General features: G+C 43.5%; 1 protein-coding gene across 3 annotated transcripts in view; it reads left to right on the forward strand.

Annotated features, from left to right (window-relative positions):
* Positions 1–20808, forward strand: part of ST6GAL2 (ST6 beta-galactoside alpha-2,6-sialyltransferase 2) — a 210316-nt gene that overhangs the window by 160769 nt on the left and 28739 nt on the right. For all 3 annotated transcript variants that reach the window (XM_080377434.1, XM_080377432.1, XM_080377433.1), the window contains exons 2-5: positions 8280–9282; positions 13897–13994; positions 17148–17249; positions 18361–18535. In XM_080377434.1, the coding sequence (XP_080233560.1) occupies positions 8337–9282; positions 13897–13994; positions 17148–17249; positions 18361–18535 (1321 nt within the window). In that variant the 5' untranslated portion in view covers positions 8280–8336. The remainder of the gene's footprint in view (positions 1–8279; positions 9283–13896; positions 13995–17147; positions 17250–18360; positions 18536–20808) is intronic.

Raw genomic sequence — 20808 nt, forward strand, 5'->3', positions numbered from 1 at the left:
TAACGGTATCAAAAGCTGTCCCTTAAAAAGAGGGAAAAGAACGAAACACAGTTATGTATGTTGGCTGTTTTGTTTTTTTTTTTTTCTTTTTTTCTTATGTTTTATTAGACGCCGAGTAGACTATCCATTTCTCTGTGCCTCTCTGTCTTGTTTTGGGACATTAAGAGATTCCTGCCGTCACGTTCAGTTACACATGACATCAGAACATAGGCATGGGCTACTCCTGAACTGTGCTTTTTCAGGGGAGAAGGGATTAAAACCTTGTTCTGTGGGCAGGGAAGGATCAGTCCCATAGAAAGCCAGGCTGTGCTGAAGATAGACAGTAACTCCTGCTTGTGTTGTGGGTCCTCAGGCACCAGCCATGCCAGTAGTTTGGAGCATCTCTGCATGGGTGGTGAAGCAACATTCGCAGGGTAGAAGAGGGGAAAAGATGTGCAGCTATTTCAGGTGCTAATCCATTGCAAAGCTCAGTCCAAGGGTGCCCTGGTACATAGGGTGGGAGGGGAGCAAGGGCCATGCTCCACCTGTGAGGAGTGCTGTCAGTGCTCTACGATCCCCTTTCCCATGCACAGGGATGGTGGGAACCATCACGTTGTCCTGGAAAGGGCTTCCCAGAACGAGGGGGGAGGGCACAGCGCAGGTCCGCTGCTCACCCAGACCTCCTGTCTGTTGCCTCTTTCCCATCGGTTGCTTGGAAGAAATCGGGTAGGATGCTCTGGGCCAGAGCCTGCCCTCAGCAGTAGCAGGGCTCACCCAGTGCTTTTCTGGAGGGAAGGATGTGATCATTCCAGTGGGAGGGAGTTGTTGCTTCCAGTTCTCACCCCCTCAGTGCTGAGGTGTCCCTGCCTCTGGCAGGTGGTGTTTTACTCTTTCACTAGCACAGCGGGCATAGTTTCTTTTCAGACTCTCTGCTGTTCACCCTTACCTTCCTGCCCCCCATGCTGCTCTGCAGCCAGGCTTCCTTCCCATCCAGCCCAGTATCCCAGCGCCCCCCAGTCCTTGCTTCTTCCTCCTCCTCACTGACCTCACCTCAGCAATAAAAGTAAATACGTTAATAAGGTGGTTATGTATGAACGGAGGATAGTGGAGGATACACAAGTAAGTGATGGCCATCAATCTGATTGCTGTGTTTCCACACTTTTATCTCCAGCCAGCTTGCCGTTTCAGCCTGCATGTCTCATGTAAATGTGCAGCACTTGGCTTCCCAGGACCCTAATGCTGATCAGGTCCCCTGGGAAAGACTGCAGTTCCTCTACAACCTACAGCTTAGGAGAAAGGTGGTGCAGAAAAAGCATGTGTGTCTCTGTGGCCTGAGCCACAAGGCTTTGCAGCTGGGATGGTGTTTGTACAAAGCTGGATCCCTCCGTGATTATACAGTGGTATACGGAATTTCACTTTGGAAAAGTGACTTGGCTGTCTTTGGATATTTGTAGTGGTTTTATACTAACATAGATAAGAGGTTTGTTTGTTGGTTGGTTTTTTCTGGTGCTTGGATTAAGAGACAGTGCTGTGGCAGCTGAAATATGACCAAAAATTGTCTAGAACAGCCCTCTGATTGTTCTGCAAGGGCAGACAAGATAACCTTAGCTGCATCTCTGCTGTTTGTGAGGACATGCTGGGGACTGTGGTCACAGTGATGGTTTCTGCACCCATGTGCCATGGTGGAACCAAGCACTGCTGACATTTGCAGCTTGAAGCAGCCTTGAACCTTTGCATCTCTCTGTGAACAGGACCAGGACAAAGCAAACGTATGGCAAGAGCAAATAGCAAAAAAAAGGGGTCAGAAGTAGGTAAGGCTGAATGCAGGTAGTACATGGCTATGTGAGGAGCTCCTTGAGGGCCTCCTTGAGAGGCTGTAGGGGCTGATTTGAGTTACATTGTGAAAATTGCTTATTTTCAGCACAACTATGTGATGCTTCTGCCCCTTTGTAGTTTTGATTGGAGAGCCTGGAAGTGATTTACACTGAAGTTGTCCTGAATTTCACATGCAGCGATATGTAGTACATTTCTACAGAAACCCTCAGTTATGATAACAAGACTGTGATGGGCTCATAACCAGTCTGTAAAAGACAAAGAGGTTGCGTTGTATCCTCTGACCTGAAATTTGGGAGGAAATTCTGGCCAGAGTATTGAATCTCAGTGTGTATCAGAGTGAGAGCCGCTGTCATGGCTTGTGAGAAAAGATGCTGCAGGTTGGGTAGATGGAGATTGACCTGAGAGGTGCAGTCAGTCACTGCAAAGCCCCGTTTTCTCTGGCCCTTGATGCTGTGATGAACATTTCCATTGGGAGTGGGAAAATCTGCCTGTGAAGGCTAAGAGCTGGTATGGCTATTTTTACTTCCCTCCTGTCAGCCCACACTCTTATAACCTGTATGTGGTCTCTGGGCTGTGCAGGCAGCACTGTGGGCTGTGGGAAAGTGATAGCTGGCTTCAGTGCCAGTCAGCTTGAACTTGATGATGGAGTGTGGAGAGTGGGTATCAGATGCATAGAAGATAGCTTTGACCTCCCACTAAAACCTGGAGATTGATGCATCTAAGCTCCCGTGCTCCTACAGAATAATCTAGGACATGTTCCCTGGCAGAAACCCCACTGAGCATTTCTCCAGCTGCTGGGTTGCCAGCTCAAGTGAGTTTTACTGCAAGTCTCACTATATTTGGTAATTTTCTTACAGTCTGAGCTCCTGGAAATGGGTCATTAGTAAAAATAATTAAAAAAAAAAAAAAAAAGCCACTCTACCCCCCCCCCCCTCTTTAACTTGAAATCCTAGGTTTTATCAGAGGACTGGAGAACAGGCACACTGCCTGCATCCCCAAAGCAAACAAGAACCAGAGACTGCTTTCCAAATGTCCTGGCTTGGGATGCTTGGCTCACATTTAATGGGTGATTCAGGTTAGCAATACCATTGTTTGCATACCTCCCAAGGAATTTTCCCTAAGAAGATAACTAAATATAGATTTAAAAGACACTGAGCAATACTGAAAAAATGAAAAAAAAAAAAAAAAAATCCTGCTTCTGAGTTGTTTGGATGTTTCTTTTTTGTTTCAGAAGACATTTTCTTGTGTTGCTACAGCTAGTACTGAATGTGGCTTGACTCCTCTGAAAATAACATTGAAGGAAGGAGCCAGATTTATCGGGACTAACAAGTTGTCCAAAAGAGATTCATTAATTAGGAGGCCTAATCACAGCCAATAAGACAAGTGCCCAGGCCATCAACAGACTAATATACATCTTTTGGCAGTGACCACTCCCCACAGATTTGCCTCTCTGTTGCTGCCTACTGTATGGCTTGCACCACAGAAATTATGTGAATAATGCTAAAACCGATTTGGCACTTCCCACGTGAGAGGATGACACTGTTTCCCCACCCTGGAAATGCAGCCTCCAGTTGTTTTGCCCTATGCCAGAGGTTTCTTAATACCCTGGAATTAGCTGACTAAGAGATGAAGCAAACTAAAGGAGCATTTGCTATCTCTTCAGGCCACCTAAGCTTTCCATCAAATAAACCCTGGTCAGATTCTCAGCCCTTTGGGAAAGGTTGCCCACAGCTAACATTTGCTACCCCACATAACCCCGAGGTGACCTTCTCGCTGTAAAGCTGCAGCCAAGAAAAAACCTGTTTAACATAACAGTGCACATCTTAGAACATCAACTTGAACCATCCTGACCTCTGAGCTGCCAGGGTCTGTACAAATTAATTTAACAATAGACAGCGCTGAAAGGGAGGAATGTTTCAAAGGAATAATAATAACAAAATCTCCCTCATCCATCTCTTCTCATTTAAGAGATAGTCAGGAGGCCTACTTCAGAAAAATTAGAAGTGTTCCTTGTTGCAAAACAATGGGCTGTGTAAGGGGAGGAGGAGCACATTTTTGCATATTTTTCTTGCATTTTAGCATAGCAAAATGAAATTTCCTATAAATGGGTGCCGCTTTTGGAAAATTGGCCTTTAATTTCCACTGGGGAATTGGCTTTATTTCCTGGGATGCTTCAAAGATACCCTTGGGGTTTACCTTTCTTTTTCATAGCTGCTGCTAGTACTTCTGTTAAGCAAATAAGTAAGTTCCCCTTTTCTGCCCACTTCCCTGGTTTGTACCTTACCTCATGTTTTCCATGGCTTTCATGCAAACAACCAGACTGGATAAGAAAAAAGCCCCTCTCCATATGGCAGTCGGAGCTCAAATCAGTTAATGATTGAAAGAGCCCATCAGAAAGGAGATGTGTAGGAAAATGGCATCTTCAGCCTCTGGGTTAAACAGTTATTACTTTGCTGAAGAGGAAGCTGGGCTGGGTTGTCTTGGGTGTTGTCCCCAGGTGTAGACTTACTTCTCGGGTCCTGCTTGGCAGGAGCTTTGACTCCAGTGGTCTCATTCTTTGTAAGTGAAGAGGATTATTACAGCAGGGATGGTGAAGGTGGAGGCAATGAGCAATGTCAATGATAATTTTATAATGTGTGTAGAATTTCTTTAACAGCTTGAAAGCTGTATGATCAGCATAGATGAGAGGGGTGGAAGTTTCTTCCTGAAGCATCCAGTGGACTTCAATAATTACACTATGAAACTGCCTGCTTTTATTTATTTAGCCAGTGTAATTCATTATGATCATCGTTTCTGGTTTCCTACACAGATGTGTTTCTCCTTGCAACTGAGATGCACTGCCAGCAACACAGGGCATGAGCCGGAGCACATCCCCAGGTGGTACGAGGGGCTGGAGATTCTCCAGTGAGCAGCAGAGGGGTCTTCTGCCAGTGGGGAGTGGAGAGGATGCAGAGGGGCTGCCCCCTCCTCCTAGACTTCCCCAAAGCTGAGACTGTGAGGTGTGAGAAGCCGCAGCAGCTGAGGGGGAGAGGACTGGATGTTTAGTGCAGAGGGAGATAAGATAAACTGATATTTTTCTGGACTTACTACAGCTTTCCATGTGCAGCCTTCAAGATTCTGTGAGGTTGTAGGGGTCCTCTTGCAACTAATACAGTAATGACCTTGAATTCGCTTCCAGCTCAGCTGTACTGCTGGAGGACAAGGCTTTTCTTGTGAGCAAAAAACATTAAAGCAGCACAGAGATTTGCCTGCATAACTCCGGTCTTCAAGAGATTTCAGTATCCTTTCTGAGGCCCCACTTTCAACAAGGGATCGTAGATAAGCTTCTGCAGTAGTTAATGTGTAAAGTTTTCAGATTTATTCTCACTAGTGTCTCTCCTTCTACTTGCGGTGTTGACATATATAGTGCTGTATGCTGATTTTTTGTTTTACACATTGCTGCATGAAGAAGGTAATCATGTGCGTGCATGTATGTGCACACCGACAAAAACGAGTGTGCTTTTATGACCTTGTAAGTCTTAGGGGGGGAAAAATCCATTTGCTTTAATTTAAAAATAATCTGTAATGCAACTCATTCCCTTTTCGGATTGTAACCTGAATATCAAATTTATGGGTCCAGACTAAATCTTCATGCTATGGCAGTCCGCTGCAACAAGCACATGCACCAGAAACTTTCATAGTCTCACAACTGAATTAAGACTAAACCCTTTCTATTTCTTATCAATTTCCAGTTACAAAGATACAACAAAGCTTAGAAAAAATTGAGAAAAATGTGAAATTTTGTAACGGATTGTATTTAAATTGTGGTTGGACTTGTTAAGTGACTCAGTGGAAAATACTAGTGACCTCTTCCTTTGTAGCTTCAACTTCCTGCAAGCTTGTTAAAAAGATTCTGCAAGATGCTTCCTTTCTGGATCCTGTAAGAAATGTATATTCAGCAGGAGAAACATCTGACTGAGCAAAGACTAACTTACACAGTGGTTTGGAAGCCACGTGTTGAAAAGTGCTGGGGAAACACAGCAGGGAAAATGATAAAAAGGGATGAAAGCAGTTCAGACGGGCAAAGAATGCTGATTTAAAAATGCAAACCATGTGAACACTGATGAGTGGGCAGGTTGCAATAACTTCAGGGCAGATCTAAGTTGCACAACAGTCATATACTGTAAGTTGACTCCCACAGGACATCCCCTGCAGTGATTTAAAATTGCAAGGGGTTGGGGTGGGGGGGGGGGGGGGGGAGCATCGAGGTGCTGCAGAGAGCAATCTTGTAGCAGTGGAGTGCAAGTAGGAAATGGGTCAGTTGGAGTAATAGGTTTTTTCCATGTGGTTTGTGTGAGCCAAGCCAAATGACTGTGGAGTACAGGGTTATCAAAGTCATGATTTTTTTTTTTTTTTTAGGTGTATTAGAAACTAACGTGTTTGCAATGAAATTTGGTCATCCAAATGTGACATTATGAATCCTCTCTCTGTTTGGACACTGCCTTGAGTCCCAATGTCAGCTTGCTTTCTTTAATGGTCTATGCTTTGTCTAGATCATTAAAATAGCCTGTGTTTGGAAATGTAATGTTGTGGCCTCACATTCCCAGGAGGTCAGCAGAAATGCTAGCCTGAAGTATCCTTGCTAATACCACCTGCGGTTTGCTCTCTCCTCTGCATTGTGGTAGGAAATGTCCTTGTTTGTGCTGAAACAACTGGATGTGTGACCACACTAAGTGCATAAAGGGGCTGACCCAGTTTTAAAAAAACCAACAAACCAAAACAAAAAACCCTGTAAGATATCTTTCGCCACTGTAACCCCTGCTGTATCAAGTTTACTGGTCCAGTTTGTAATATGCCAGCCCCACATGCAGGGTTGTTGGCAGTGGCAGAGGCACAGTGCAGGAATGAGGGACAGGGCAGAGAACTCCTTACTTCGGTGTTACTGCTGATTTCTCTTTGATGTGAAAACACAGCCTTAGTTACAGCTTCAGTCTAAACTTTGCACTCAGCTTTGATGTACTTCAGCAGCTTGCAGAAAGGTAATAGCATATGGTGACTGTGGTTTTGGTCCCTCGTGATGGTCAGGTGTAAGCAGGCAGTGTGTTATCAGATCTGTGTAAGCTGTGTGTACTGTTAGGATGCGATGTGATGAGATGGTGGCTCCTGAGGCATGGGCTGTTAATGAAAGCTAAGCCTGCTCCCACTCCCATTCCCCTTTTCTGATCACAGCTGGCTGGTACAAGTGGCTCTTAAGTCCCACCAGTAAGAGGTCATTGAAATAAATGGGGTTAGAAAGAAAACTCCAGAAGAAGGGGCTTAATTTTAATCCAGATCAGGTAAGTGATCTATCACTAAGTAGTACACTGAGTTGCACTGCAGTGCAGCAACCAAGACTGATGATGACTATAGTGCAGGGAGGCTTATGATGGGGGAGGACCAGACTTTCTTCAGCCAGCTTTGCCATCGATGCCCGTACCACTTGATTAAGCAAGTGAGTTCATGTAATGGCATAGTGTGCATAACGGTCTAGCAAAGTGTTAGTGTATTTTCCTTGGAACACGACCTCCCTCAGTGAGACTTTCTTTCATTTTGGACCATGCATCCCTCCACTGATGCACAAGCTGTCCAAAATCCCCAGGTATTAGTAGAGCACAGATTGCCAAGCCTAGGTCTGACATTCCCTGCCCACCTCCTTTGTGTACATGTCTATGGTTATCCTAAAAGCATATATTTAATTATCTGTGCCATCCATCCCCCTTCTTGGAAAATACAAACCTCTCACACCTTGACATGCAGAACACCTTCAAGCCACCTCAGTGTACATGCAGCATCCATAGCAGAGGTACAAAAGTCATTCTTAAGTATGTCTGACCCTGGGCAACAAGTGATGTAGCCCACTGGCTCTGTGCCCATTCATACCAGCTGAGGAAAAGGTTCCCCTCCGACCCGCTGGTGTGATGCTGTCCCCTACTCCCCCATGAAGATATCCACAGAGCACCATCCCTTCCAGGCTGTGGACAGAGGACTGTCCAGCTGAGAGTTTTGTCCTCCCTGCCCAGTCCCTCTGGGGACAGGCTTGCTCACAGTCTCACTGCGTAAGGACTTTCAATGGCAAAAGAGAAGACAGCTAATACTGTCCCCACTGTGCGTACAGCCAGACATGTGTTTTGCATTTGCAGTCTTAATGCTATGCTCAGTATAGCAGAAGCAGGCAGGCACATGATCTCCCTGAAGGCAGGATCCAGTGTTACTGTAGAAACTGGCCACCAGCTTCTTTTGTAGCTAGCAGCTGTCATGGTGTGGTTACAGCCAAAGCATGTCACTCCTGCAGTGTCTGCAGGCTCTGGAGTTTGTTTCTGCTTCTGAATCCTCTGTGCTACAGCTTGGAGATTAATTCTGCAGCTTCTATCAAAATGTGTTAAGGTATTTCTGAATTGTATCTATTTTTAGAACCATTCTTGATTAATATTCGATGTTCTTTCCAGGTTTCATTTTCCTTCACCAATACTTCAAGACACAGAAGAGCTGGTAAAGGCATTGCCATGAAACCTAACTTGAAGCAATGGAAACAACTCATGCTGTTCGGGATCTTTGCATGGGGTCTCCTTTTTCTGGTGATATTCATCTATTTTACAGATAGCAACACTGCTGAACCAGTTCCGAGTTCCTTTTCTTACATTGAAACTAAGAGGCTTCTGCCCCTTCAGGGCAAGCAGAGAGTCATCATGGGAGCCATTCATGATCCATCATTCTCTGAAAACATTGATGGGAATGAGGTACTTCTTAATGAAGATCTCTTAGGTACTTTTAAATCGGGGACTGGAAGTATTAAGAAATGGACCGACTTGGAAGATGCCTTTAGAAATGAAGATGAGTTTTTTCCATCCCAGATAGGAAGAAAATCAAAAAGTGCTTTCTACCAAGTGAATGACAATTATTTATTTGCTCCTGGTCAGCCTCGGTCACACAACCACCTTCAAGAGATAGCAAAATTCATCTCAGCTGATGAGGATAATCCAAAAGTAAATATTTTACAGAACAACTGGAGCCATCAGAGAAGAATGAGGAGAAGGAGCACAAAGCACAGGAGAAGCCAGATGCTTGATGAATCTGATGACTGGGATGGGCTATATTCCACAATGTCAAAATCCTTTCTTTACAAGCTTTGGAAAGGGGATGTCTCTTCCAAGATGCTAAACCCTCGACTGCAGAAAGCAATGAAAGATTATTTGAGCACCAATAAGCATGGGGTGCGGTTCAAGGGGAAACGAAACTCTAAGTTGACAGGAGACCAGCTATTCTGTGAGCTAAAAGAAAGGGTGAATGTGAAAACAATAGATGGCAAGGAGGCTCCCTTCTCCACACTTGGATGGGAAAAGCACGTTCCCCAAATTCCACTGGGCAAATTATATACACATGGCTTTGAGAGCTGTGCCGTAGTTATGTCTGCTGGTGCAATACTGAACTCCTCTCTAGGGGATGAAATAGGTGGGTGAAATGCATCTATTCATGTGCATATGTATGTACATGTGTGTGTTTATGTTTGTCTTTCAAAGGGTTCATTCTTCTCAAGCATAGGTCTGTAAAGTCTGGTTCTTCTCTCTCACCAGCATTATATGAATATGAGCTTGTGGACTTCAGTGAAGCTATTCCCTTTCGTGACACTATAACTGAAAGGAGAATCAGGCCTGAAGTCATAATTTGATTTAAAGGAAACAAGGATGCCAACTTATCATATTACAGTTTGTAGCATAAAGGAGACACTGGTTTCATCAGATCTGCCATATTTGACATTTTGCTGCAGTATGTATTTCTTCAGCAGGTTAGAGCCCTGTTCAGGTTTTATTCTGCAAAGCTGTGTTACACCTGTCTGTATTTTGTGGTGGCTCCTAGAGAAACTGTTTGTTATATTGCTGTCCCAGAATGAACTTTGTCTCCCTGCCAAGAAGCAGCAGAGCATCCTCTTCACCTCTTGCATGTTTATTGTTCACAGATGTAGAATTCAGACCCTTGAGTAGTTTCATACGCTGATGTCAAGTCCCCTGACCTCTTTTCCAAGAGTGAATTTAAATGATTTCAAGTATCTCTGCCCATTGTTTTTCCATGGCTGCACTGAGTCAGTGAGGTTACAGGTGTGCTTAGATGTCACTGTCACACAGAATTCCCTACTTCAAGGTGGGATTTTTGTGGTAGCTATTCAGAAAAGGATTGTGGAGCCATAAAACTAATCCAGGTCAGTCTTATTTTCAGTTTTCAAGAACGAGTGCTACTACTCATGTTAACATCTCAGTAGTTTTTCGTTTTAGTAGTACACGTGCAGTATGCTAAAAGCACTAAAAGAAGGATGAAATGTATGTCTCAAGCTTGCTTCTGGAGCAAGAAGAGATATCTCCTTCCGTTCTCTACAAAAACCTTTTGATGTTCACTCATTAATCCTCCTACCTTCCAGGACTTCACATCCCAGTACTTGCTTCATGGCACTGTATCATCTCTTTGACACAGATGGGTTTCCTTTAAATCTCTGGAACGTATTAGAGCTGCTATCATTATCAGACTAATAAGCCTCCAGCAGAGCATGGGTGCCTGGCCAGCCTGCAGCTAAAATCACACCAGGGCAGGCCCCAATTTCACAGGGAGCCTCACCGATTTAGAAACCTTTGGGGTTAAAAAGCTTAACAGTTCCTTCCTTCTCCAGTGTGTTATCTTGATTGAAACAAAATCTTCTGTCAGTGTTCCCCAGTACACCCGGTTTACGCCAGTATGGATTAGTGCTGTACTGGGGAATCCATAGCACTTTGTGACATATTTGCATAATTACATGTTACAGCATGTGCCATGGCATATTTGCATATGCGGGTGCAGCCGGGGTGTGGGTGTTGGTGCTTGGCGTGGTACCTGGAGCCTGTGTGCTCCTGTGTATACACAGTTTCTCAGGAGCACTCTGGGCACAGAAAGCTTATGCTGTTCTCTGAGGAAGAGCTTTTGATTTAATTGGGAAATTGTCATCTGATGCTGCCTGAAGGGAAGAGATGGTGTTTAGTAAGGCCTACAAAGAAGTTTCAGGTTTCTTCCTACCTGTTGTACAGGATGGTGCGTGAGGCAGCAGGAGTCACAGGCTGGGCCTCTTTAGCCTGGAGAAGGGAAGACCAAGTGGGGATCTGACCAGTGCGGACAAATACCATAAGGGCGAGTGCCAAGAGGACAGAGCCAGGTGACAGGACAAGGGGCAACACAAACTGCAACAGAAGGAGTTCCACCTGAACGTGAGGAAGAACTCCTTTACCTTGAGGGTGATGGAGCCCTGGGACAGGCTGCCCAGAGGGGCTGTGCAGTCTCCTTCTCTGGGGACATTCAAAACCCGCCTGGATGCGACTCTGTGCAACCTGCTGTGGGTGACCCTGCTGTAGCAGGGGCTTGGACTGGGTGATCTGCAGAGGTGCCTTCCAACCCTGACCTTCCTGTGATTCTGTCACAGAAGGTTTTTTCTAAGTGTTTTCCAGGACACTGACAGGTACTTGTGACTGAGCAGAGAATTTGGCCCAGAACTGGGGGCTAGGAGGGGCGCCATCTGGTTGCTTACAGCCATCCCAGCATGGCCTGGTGCAAACGTACGGATCTTAGTGGTCAGTGCGGCTCCTGGGAAGTGCTGATATACTGGAGACGTTGTGCCAGTGTTTCCCCACTTAAAATGGAAAATGGAAGTTCCAGCATCTGTTTGTATTATTATTCTCATGGGGAGGAAGTTACGCTTCCCCTGCAGAGTTCAGACAGTACGTGTTTACAGCTGAGCTCTTGGCTGTGCCTTTCCACTCCTCCCTTCTAGTCCTTGAAAAAGGGAGAAGAGTCTGACCAGGAAAAGAAAGATCAGACTGTACAAGGTGCTCTTTTCCCCCTGTGCATGCACAGCTGTAGAAGAAGACTCTCCTCTCCCCAAGCTGGCACCAGGGCTACCAGCTCTTGGTTGAAAATGCAAGTCAAGCTGCCAGTTCGGAGGTAACCACAGGCAGCCGTGGTGTGTCCGCAGAGGCACAGCAAAGTCAGCATCGTGAGGCGGTGGGGAAAAAACACCCCGTGTGTGAGTTCTGAGTTTTGAGCCATGGGCTGTACGGCCTTGGTTGGTGAAGTTGCTGCAGGAAAGGCTTTTAGTATTTATCCTCCCAAAAGAAAAAAACAGGCCTAAGAAGGCAGGAGCAGAGGACCTTTCTCTTCATAGGCCTTTAGCTCCCTCTTCTGTGTTCCCATCAGAAACACAGGCAGAAATATTAATTTTTGTTCTGCCTTTTGCCCTCCCCCCGTTGTTCTTGAATTAAATTAGCTATGGAAATACCACATGGGTACAGCAAACACTCGCGTTGTGGTCATACTGTTTAATGGGAGACCCAATTATTTTGGCATCATCAGAAAGTAACAGGGATCTGTGATGAAACCCCAGACTTCTTATGGTTTTAAAGTGGATATCTCCAAATACTTAATAAGATTTAAATTAGTTGAATTACAACCAGCTATTATCAGTGTTCAGCTGCATCCTGGTCATGTGTTTTATGGTGACAGAGAGGTTTTATATCTTGATATGAAGAACCAGCACGGGTAACGTTGGAAATACAGCACACTGTCTTTCAATTAGGTTGTGAACCATACAGTTCCCGTTGCCTGACCCAATTCCCAGTTCTCAGACAACAGATTGTCAAAAACTTGTCAAATACAGGTCCAAATTTATGTCCTTAAATTCATAAGCAGGTTTCAAGTATAAAGGACCTTTGTTTTTCTTTTCCTTCTCCAAAAACGTGGAGTACCAGCAGCTTCTATTGACTTCATGTTCTCTAGTTCCTACACAATTAAGAAGCTTATGTTTAGGCAGGTGAAGGCTAGGTGTTGAGGCTAGGGTTGTCCCTGCACAGGGACATAGAAAAAGTCTCCACTTCTTAGCTTCTGAAGAGTTGGGCTTGGTGGAGATATGGCAGAAATCTCTCTTTTCAGACACAGCATGTTCAAGCAAGCAACTATCGTTGAGGCTGGACCGCTGGCTTTATGTCACACTATGTTTTCTTGTTTGGAGTACAAGAAATGTGGACTAAAGGTATGAAAGGATGGAAAATCCCAGTTTGATAGGAGCAGATCTGAACTCCATTGAAGCATGGTGGTTATCTATGGAAACTTCTGCCTCCTCCATCTTTCAGCTGCATACAAACACTTTTGAAGTGATCAGGGAAAACCATCTGTATAAACTACCTATAGGTTAAGGCATTACATGCCTGTTTTGGCCTGAATCATATTCTCTGCTTCCATTGATAGAAGGGATAAAAGTAGACCAGGGCCTATTGACAGGGACAGTGCCTTTTGGGCTTTGAGATCCCCTTAAGAGAAGGACTGAAGGGTGATTATGTTTTATCCAGTGGAGGCTTGCCCATAGTGCCACCCTTGACTCGTACTTGACCTATAGCTGCTTTCTATTCTGCATGACTTGGAGGTCAACAGCTCGGGGGGGGAGACTTTGACAGTTCAGCTCTGCTAGATCTTTGCTACCAAGGAAGATAGATCCTCTGGTTTCTGTGTGTGCACAAGTTTGTGGACTGACTTCCCTACAGAGACTCTTTAAGACTTGTACTGGCCTTGAGAGTAAGTACACTGTATGATTAATAGGTTTAGGGTAGTCTGAGATTTTCAAGTATTATAAAAGCCTGTGAAGCACAAGCTTAGAGTTGTTAATTGTTCAAATGTGCAATTAGATATCCTTGCAATTAACATGCTTTTGCAAGGAGTAATTCTGTGTAGATTTTGCAATACAAATAGCGAGCAATTATGTGTACTGGGTGTACTAATAATTTTCCCATACTAACTTTATTCAATTAAGAGAAATATTTAAGTATTGCAAGCTAAATTAATGAATGGATGATTCTGAACTTTTTTCCAGTGGATTTTGATAATGTTAATAACGTATGTAAGATGCAAGAGGATTTTTGTTTGCACATAGTAGAACATTTATCATTCTTAGAATATCAAGATTAGGAATGTGTAAGTTTTACATTCATTTAGATAATTTGTTTTATTTTACTGTTTTATGTTAATAAGAAAAACAAATTACTCCTTCATTTATGCACCTAGATTCTCATGATGCTGTTCTAAGATTTAATTCTGCTCCAACACGTGGCTATGAAAAAGATGTTGGAAATAAAACAACCATGCGGATCATTAACTCTCAGGTAGGATCTTCCTTTTGTGAATTCAAATCAATGTTATTTCTGTACAGTAAATTAATAACTTCTGAGAAAGTGTTGAGTAATCTAGGAAACAGCTAGTGATTTAAGAGTCATGATGTAGAGCAGGTAAAAGTTCTCCCTTACAGGAATGTTCACACTGCTGTCAGTGTGGAGTGATTGCAGTAGTTACTTGATATCCTTGCTTCAGAAGAATTGGTCTGTAAAGTTTCTCCTCTGTCCTACATCGGTAAAGGCTCTGCAGGATGCCAGAGCCATCAGTACAGAAAACTTTCATCACACTGACTCAGGGTTCTTCATAAAACCTGAGCTGTGGGGATCCCAAAGCTCTTTTCTCATATTCTCTAGATCCCCAATTATTTCCTCACTGGAAGGCCAAAGAAATGGGAACTAAGTTTTCTTAATACAAAACTCTAGGCAAGTCAATTGTTCTTTAAAAATGTGGAAAGAACTAGTAAAAAACTTTTATGTACGCTGGATATTACACGTAAGATGAGTTTGTTCATCTGAATGGAAATGGAAAATGAGAATTTTTGCATATGGGTGTCGACAAATAATTGTGCATTGAGCTACAGTGACACCTTATGGTTGAGAGTAGTTTTTCAATTTTGAAAAAACTTGCCTGCACTCTGGTCTTGGGCAAACCAAGGTGCTTTCCTCTCTATGAAAGTGCAGCCAAAAACCAACAACAGAATTGCTGTAAAATTTTATGACTGATTGAAATGGTGAGTTTACTTAACACCAGTAGTATGGCTGGCAACGTAGCATGCTCTATACATACTGATTCTGGCTGAATGAGAGCAAAACCTTAATTTACTGTATTTCTTATGAGTTAATTTCTTATTCTTTGAGGATGCCCATGCAAATTCCATCCTTGGTGGGTGTGTTCTCTGTGTGTTTAAGTTCATGTTCTTTGCTACCAGAGAGAGGATTGTTCACTGTTATTCCCTTCACACTCATTTTGTAGCTCTTTTGAGGCTGCAAGGACAGACTAGATCTTTGAAGTCATCTGGGTTAAATATGCCCCCTTTCGTTCACTCAAGGGGAGAGAGCAGAAATACCTTACTCAGGCTTTAGTGCTGAAATTCATGTATCAAAGAACATTGATCTTAATGTCATTTATTTTACTTTTTGGGTTTTGTTGGGTCTTTTTCCTTATATTTGCCTGCTCTCTGTTTTACTGTTAGCCAAACATCCTGGTGCTGACCATGCCTGAACTTCTGTGCCAGGCGGGGAGGAGGGTTTAGGAACTTTTAGTTGACTAGTCTCAGTAGGCTCCCTGTAGGAGAAGAGAGAAATGCCTCTAGGGAGTGATCTGAGCTTTGTTAGCTCCATAGTGAATTCAGAGGGACTAAACGACTCAATTAGGCTGCTCTCCTGCTCTCCGCTGCTTGTGGCAAGCAGAGGTCCTCCTGGTTCCCAGAGCTGCTGCAGTACTCTCCCACTGGGGTGGTAACAGAGGGTCCCATGGTATTCTCTGCTGTGCTGTACATTGCTTGCTTTCCACAAGGCCTCTCAAGAAAACACAGGGCATGGCTAAAGTTCAGGGCAGGACAGCTCACACAGCTACCTCACAAATGTTCGTATTCCCACCACCTTTCTGCTCCTTCAAAGAAAGAGGTCAGAAGCCACCCATGATGCTCTGGCCACCTGCTAAGAAACTGGTCCTCCCATCTCCCAGAGTGAAATCTGCACAGGCCACTTAATAAAATTTGCTTTCCCTACCAGTACTGAAGATGGGTTACCCATACATGTTTACTGACTCTCCTTCCCTCCTTGCTGTTGGAAATTCCTGCATTCAGTTGATTAAAAGGCTGCTGTGGCCCTCTTCTTCCCTCATGTTCTCCACTGTGAAAGCCCAAAGGAGGTGAAGGAAACTGGTGCAGCCACAACAGATATTGTTATTCCAGAAGAAACTCATCTCATACATATGAATGCAGATTCACTAAGACTGAAATTTGTGTGGACAACACCTCCAAAGGGCTCTTGCTTACTGAAAGGCAAGTAAGAGCGCCTTTGTGTGGTAACTGTGGAACTGAGCTTTTAAAAGCTTGACCTTTTGGTCTGTTTACTCTATACTCTCAAAAAAGGAGTTTACATTCTCAGCGACAACTGCTCTGAGAAATGGAGTTGGGGATGTTGATGGCAGCACGACTAATTCTGTTCTTGTTGTAGAAGGCTGATGGAAAGTCATTAAGCTCAAAGTTTATGGTAGGAAGAATATTGCCATGGAAACAATATTATTTTTCTGAAGAAAAATACGCATAATCAAATGTGGCTCATTGGATCCTAAAGGGAAATGAAAATTAGTATGAATTTATTTGTCTGGAATGTTGATTAGTTTAACAGCTGGAGCCAGATTCATGCTGTTTCAACCAATGCTGAAATCATTCAGCTCAATCCTTCCTGAGATTGGATACACCAGGGATCAGAGAGATCTGGTTCGGCATGGAGGGTCTGGGAAGGGATGAGCCAGGAGGAATGAAGAGGAAACTTCCAGTGGGGCAGGAGGATCAGGCAGAGTAGCAGAGGTGGGAGGGAGTTATATGAGAGCAGTAGATCAGAGCAACATGACTTCCAAAATAGCCCTATCATGTGCCTGTTCCTGGAATTGTTTTGCTAGGTATACCAGCTTTTACAGTCATAGTCTGTTTGCCTTTTTGGAGTTACTTAAAAAGAGACTGACTTGCTATTGAAATGAGAAATCAACCGAAGGCTACAGGGGTGGGGGCAGGCAGGGAAAGACGTTATCTTTGGGGGCTGTAGCCCTTCAAAGAAAGCTGCTCTGAGTCTAAAGAGGATCCTGCAGGCCGTCTGAAATACTGTAGCTTTCATTTTGAAGTTCCAGGATACACACTAATGTTGATAAACAGTTATGCAGCATCTCAAGTGGTCCCATCACATCCCTCACAGATGGAGAGTAATTCAGCATACTGCTACTTCAAATTGTCATGAATGTTTATGGCTAAGCTTTTTTTTTTTGTATTTTTTTAACAAAACAAGATGCTTAAAATGAACCAGAATTAAAGCAGGACAAACAGCAGCATGAGGAGGAGTGTTCATTTTAAAGAAGGATGCCATTTGTCTTTATCCCACTTGCTTTTAATGCTGTGCCATTCTTTGCATCTGTGTTTGCAGATTCTCACCAATCCAAACCATCACTTTGTTGACAGCTCCTTGTACAAAGATGTTATCTTAGTAGCCTGGGATCCTGCCCCCTACTCTGCAAATCTGAATGTGGTAAGATGTCTGCTTGGACCTTCCTTCCCAATCACTCTGAAAACACTGAAGAAAATGAATGTGTTTTGTACTGCAGTCTCCTGGTTCTCATTGATCACAATGAACCCCAAGTTCTGTTCTTTATCTAAGGAGTGGGGAATACTGTTTCTGCATGAATTAGTCAAAACTGGTTTATTGGTCCAAAGCTTTTTAGTAGCCAGCACTTGTACTGGAATGAACTGCTCTGAGATGCTAGGGTAAATGGATGATGGTGGGGGTTTTTGATAAAAGACTGCTGTTTTCACTTAACAGTGAGTTTTCTGTCTTTCCCAAGGAGGGAATTTGCTAGATTTCAGGAGGTTTTATCAGGAATGGTGAAGAATTGCATCCATTTTTTCCCACCTTACCCTCTGCCTTCCCAGACAAAATAGAACACTTTAATGAAAACCTCTCTTGGCACCTTCCCCATTTCTCAGGCCTCCTCCCCACTATTCTTCCCTTTGTGTCCACTCCCCCACAGCCATCTGTGCCCTGCCGTCTGCCCCCTCACTGAGAGCAGCAGACATCCATCTGGTTGTCACTGGGGGAGTCTCTGCTTTGGCTGGTGCTGCAGCTCCAGTGGACCAGTTGATCTGACTGTTCTTGGCAGGGGGAGCTCGGATCTGAGCAGGCTGCAAAGTAGAAAGTAAACCTTCATCTGCTGAACTCCCTTAGCAACAGATGCCAGAGACTGCGTGCCTCCTACACAGGCTGATGTCAGCCTGTTCACGTGCTGCTGCTGCTTCCATCAGGGAGAGGGACACTTTCAGAGGAAGGTTCAACCCCATGCCCGGGTCTTGTGTCAGGGCTCTTTGAACCCCTTGTTTAACATGGGCCTGTGAGGAGGAGATGGGGTTGGCTCGTCCTGCAGTGAGTTGCTTGTGAGGAGTCTGTGTATGGAGAAAGGAAACGGAACAGCCCAGAGTGAGGATTGGCTTTCTAGAAGAAGCATCCACCAGTGCAGGCTGCTTTGCTACCTTTGGTTGTGTTCTGAAGCACCCAAATGAAGCTAGTTCACGTTACTGTACAGGTAGTGTTCAAAACACATTTGATACTATAAGATTAAAAGAATTCTTACTTTTTTTCCTCCCAGTGGTATAAGAAGCCAGACTACAATCTGTTCACTCCCTACGTACAGCATCGCAGGAAGCATCCAAACCAGCCGTTTTACATTCTCCATCCAAAGTTTATATGGCAGCTGTGGGACATCATACAGGAGAACACTAAAGAGAAAATACAACCCAATCCTCCTTCTTCAGGTTTTATTGGTAGGTGTATCAAAGATGGGCTCAGTAGACATGATAGATTAAAATAAAACTTAGAAGTTGTAAATGTGTATATTGCATGAGGATCAAGTCCGTAAACATATACTGTTTGTTCTTGGTGCTCTATACGGAAACAATGGCTAGCTAAAACACACAGTATGAGAGCTAGAAAATAATTGGGTAAATTTAATGTTCTGCTTTCTTGCCCTTTACATCGATTTATAAAACATATGTAGATCTGTGAGAAATTTGTATTATTCCATGTTAATTTATCTGTTGAGAACCTGCTCAACTCTGAAATGCTTTGTTGGGATCACAGAGCAGAGATGCATCAGACAAGTGAAAGCATATGACAGATCATAGAGAGAGGATGAAATCACTGGCAGGCCAAGCTGTATTTCCCACACAGATCAAGGAATGGGATTTCCCATGCCAAGTCATGGCTTCCAGTGCTCAATCTGTAAGGACCCAAAGCATCCCTTTTCTTTCTTACACTTGAAGGAGCAGAGTTTCACTGTATTTTTTTGTCCTTCCGTAGTATTTCTTGGGGGATATTTGGCACTGTGCCCACAGTTCATACAGCATAATGACTTATCTGATGTATAGCAGGTCCTGATTGTGAATGTCTGGTGGATGCAAATAATCAAGAGTAGCAAGGCTGAGTCAGGGTCTTCCTTACTCATGCTTCTAAAGGCACAGAGAGCCATAGAACTCCAAATGCTGTCTTCTGTTTGGAAACTCCATCCTTTCCTCTTTGACATGGTAATATTAGTCTATGTATTTGCTGCTGTCAGAAAACGCTTTTTTTTTATTCTTTCTATCTGAAACTGAAAGCAAAGATACCTGGTATTGCGTCTGACATCGGAAAAATAGTTCTGAGCACTTATCTGGGGCTCTGTGTGCAGTAGTGGCATCCCAGGATATGGTGGAGCCAACCAAAGGCCATAGGGAGGGTGCTGAAGCTCTCAGAGGGATGACATGAAGGTGTCTGGGGGATGCCCATCTATGACCTGAGTGGGTTGAACTTACCTGGAGCATGAGTGGAAAGAAGAGGAAGGTTTGTATGTTAGAGGAAGCTGGTTTGACAGTTGTTTAATTCTTGAAGTGAAATTTTTGGAACCTGCTTGTAAAAATTCATAAGGAGAAGACTACTCTTGTGGAATGATCTCACCAGCTGCATTCACATTTTGCAAAAGCATTTCTTGGAGTCTGAAGTTGATAAAAATAGGTTAACAGCTGCTGATAGTAAGAATCGTAAAGAGCATCACTGTGCTGTCAATCTGTACTTCTACCATATGTAAGAAATACTTCTAAAACTTTCTTTGAAGAAGTGGAGTTAATTGCACTATAAGAATAGAACAGTAATCTTCAACGTCAAATCTAAATGTCCCTGACAAAAAATACCCTTCAAGCAGAGAAAGCTTTGAAAATATCAATCATTAAACAAGCAAAAACATTAACAATAAAAGCTGTACAGATAAATGTACTCTGTGTGTACAAATGCAAATTTGACTCTTTCTCCTCAAATGGGAATTTTATGCTTAGACATTTTGGTAATACTATTATTAGCTTGAAGAAAACAATACAGTAAGACAAGCTTATTGGGAGTCATATCCACCTCATTTGATAATAGCTGCTGTTCTGAGAGATGCATTTTAAATATTTTATTGGGGAGAGGCTTCCTATTTTGGTAAACTTAACGCCTATGCATTACACATGTAATATAAACGGGGAGACAGCACAGAAAAGGCTGGACATAAAGCGCAAGATAAAGTGTAAAAAATATAATGCAGCTTGGCAGAAAACTGAAAAGTCATGTTGGTGTTCCAGTCAGGTCTCTCTCAACAACTCAAGCAGCAAATAATCCAGTTGGAACTGAAGCTGGCAGGCACAACCGAGTGCACCTATATGAAAGGCATATCCTGAATACTGAGCTTCTACCTGATTCTTATAAAATCTATGAAGTTTTTTTCTGTATAATTAATAGAAAGAATGGGTAAGTGATGGCCATCATAAAATATGGGCGTCTTGATTTCAAGAACATATGAGAAGATGGTTTGTTAAATGGCCATGCTGCTCATACCATTGTGCTCAAAACAGCTGTGTGAAGGAGGATAGGCTGTTATTAAACAGAGGGTCTGAAGTTTCACTGAGGGACTTGTATCCCTGAATCTGAGCTCTTTATAGCATGGACCATAGTGATTCTAATCACTTTATTAGAATAATTTGTTGTTAGTCTGTGTGCATATAGCATGGACCATAGTGGTTCTAATCAG

This window comes from Falco punctatus (genome assembly GCF_963210335.1).
Source record: "Falco punctatus genome assembly, chromosome: 2".
Taxonomy (NCBI): domain Eukaryota; kingdom Metazoa; phylum Chordata; class Aves; order Falconiformes; family Falconidae; genus Falco; species Falco punctatus.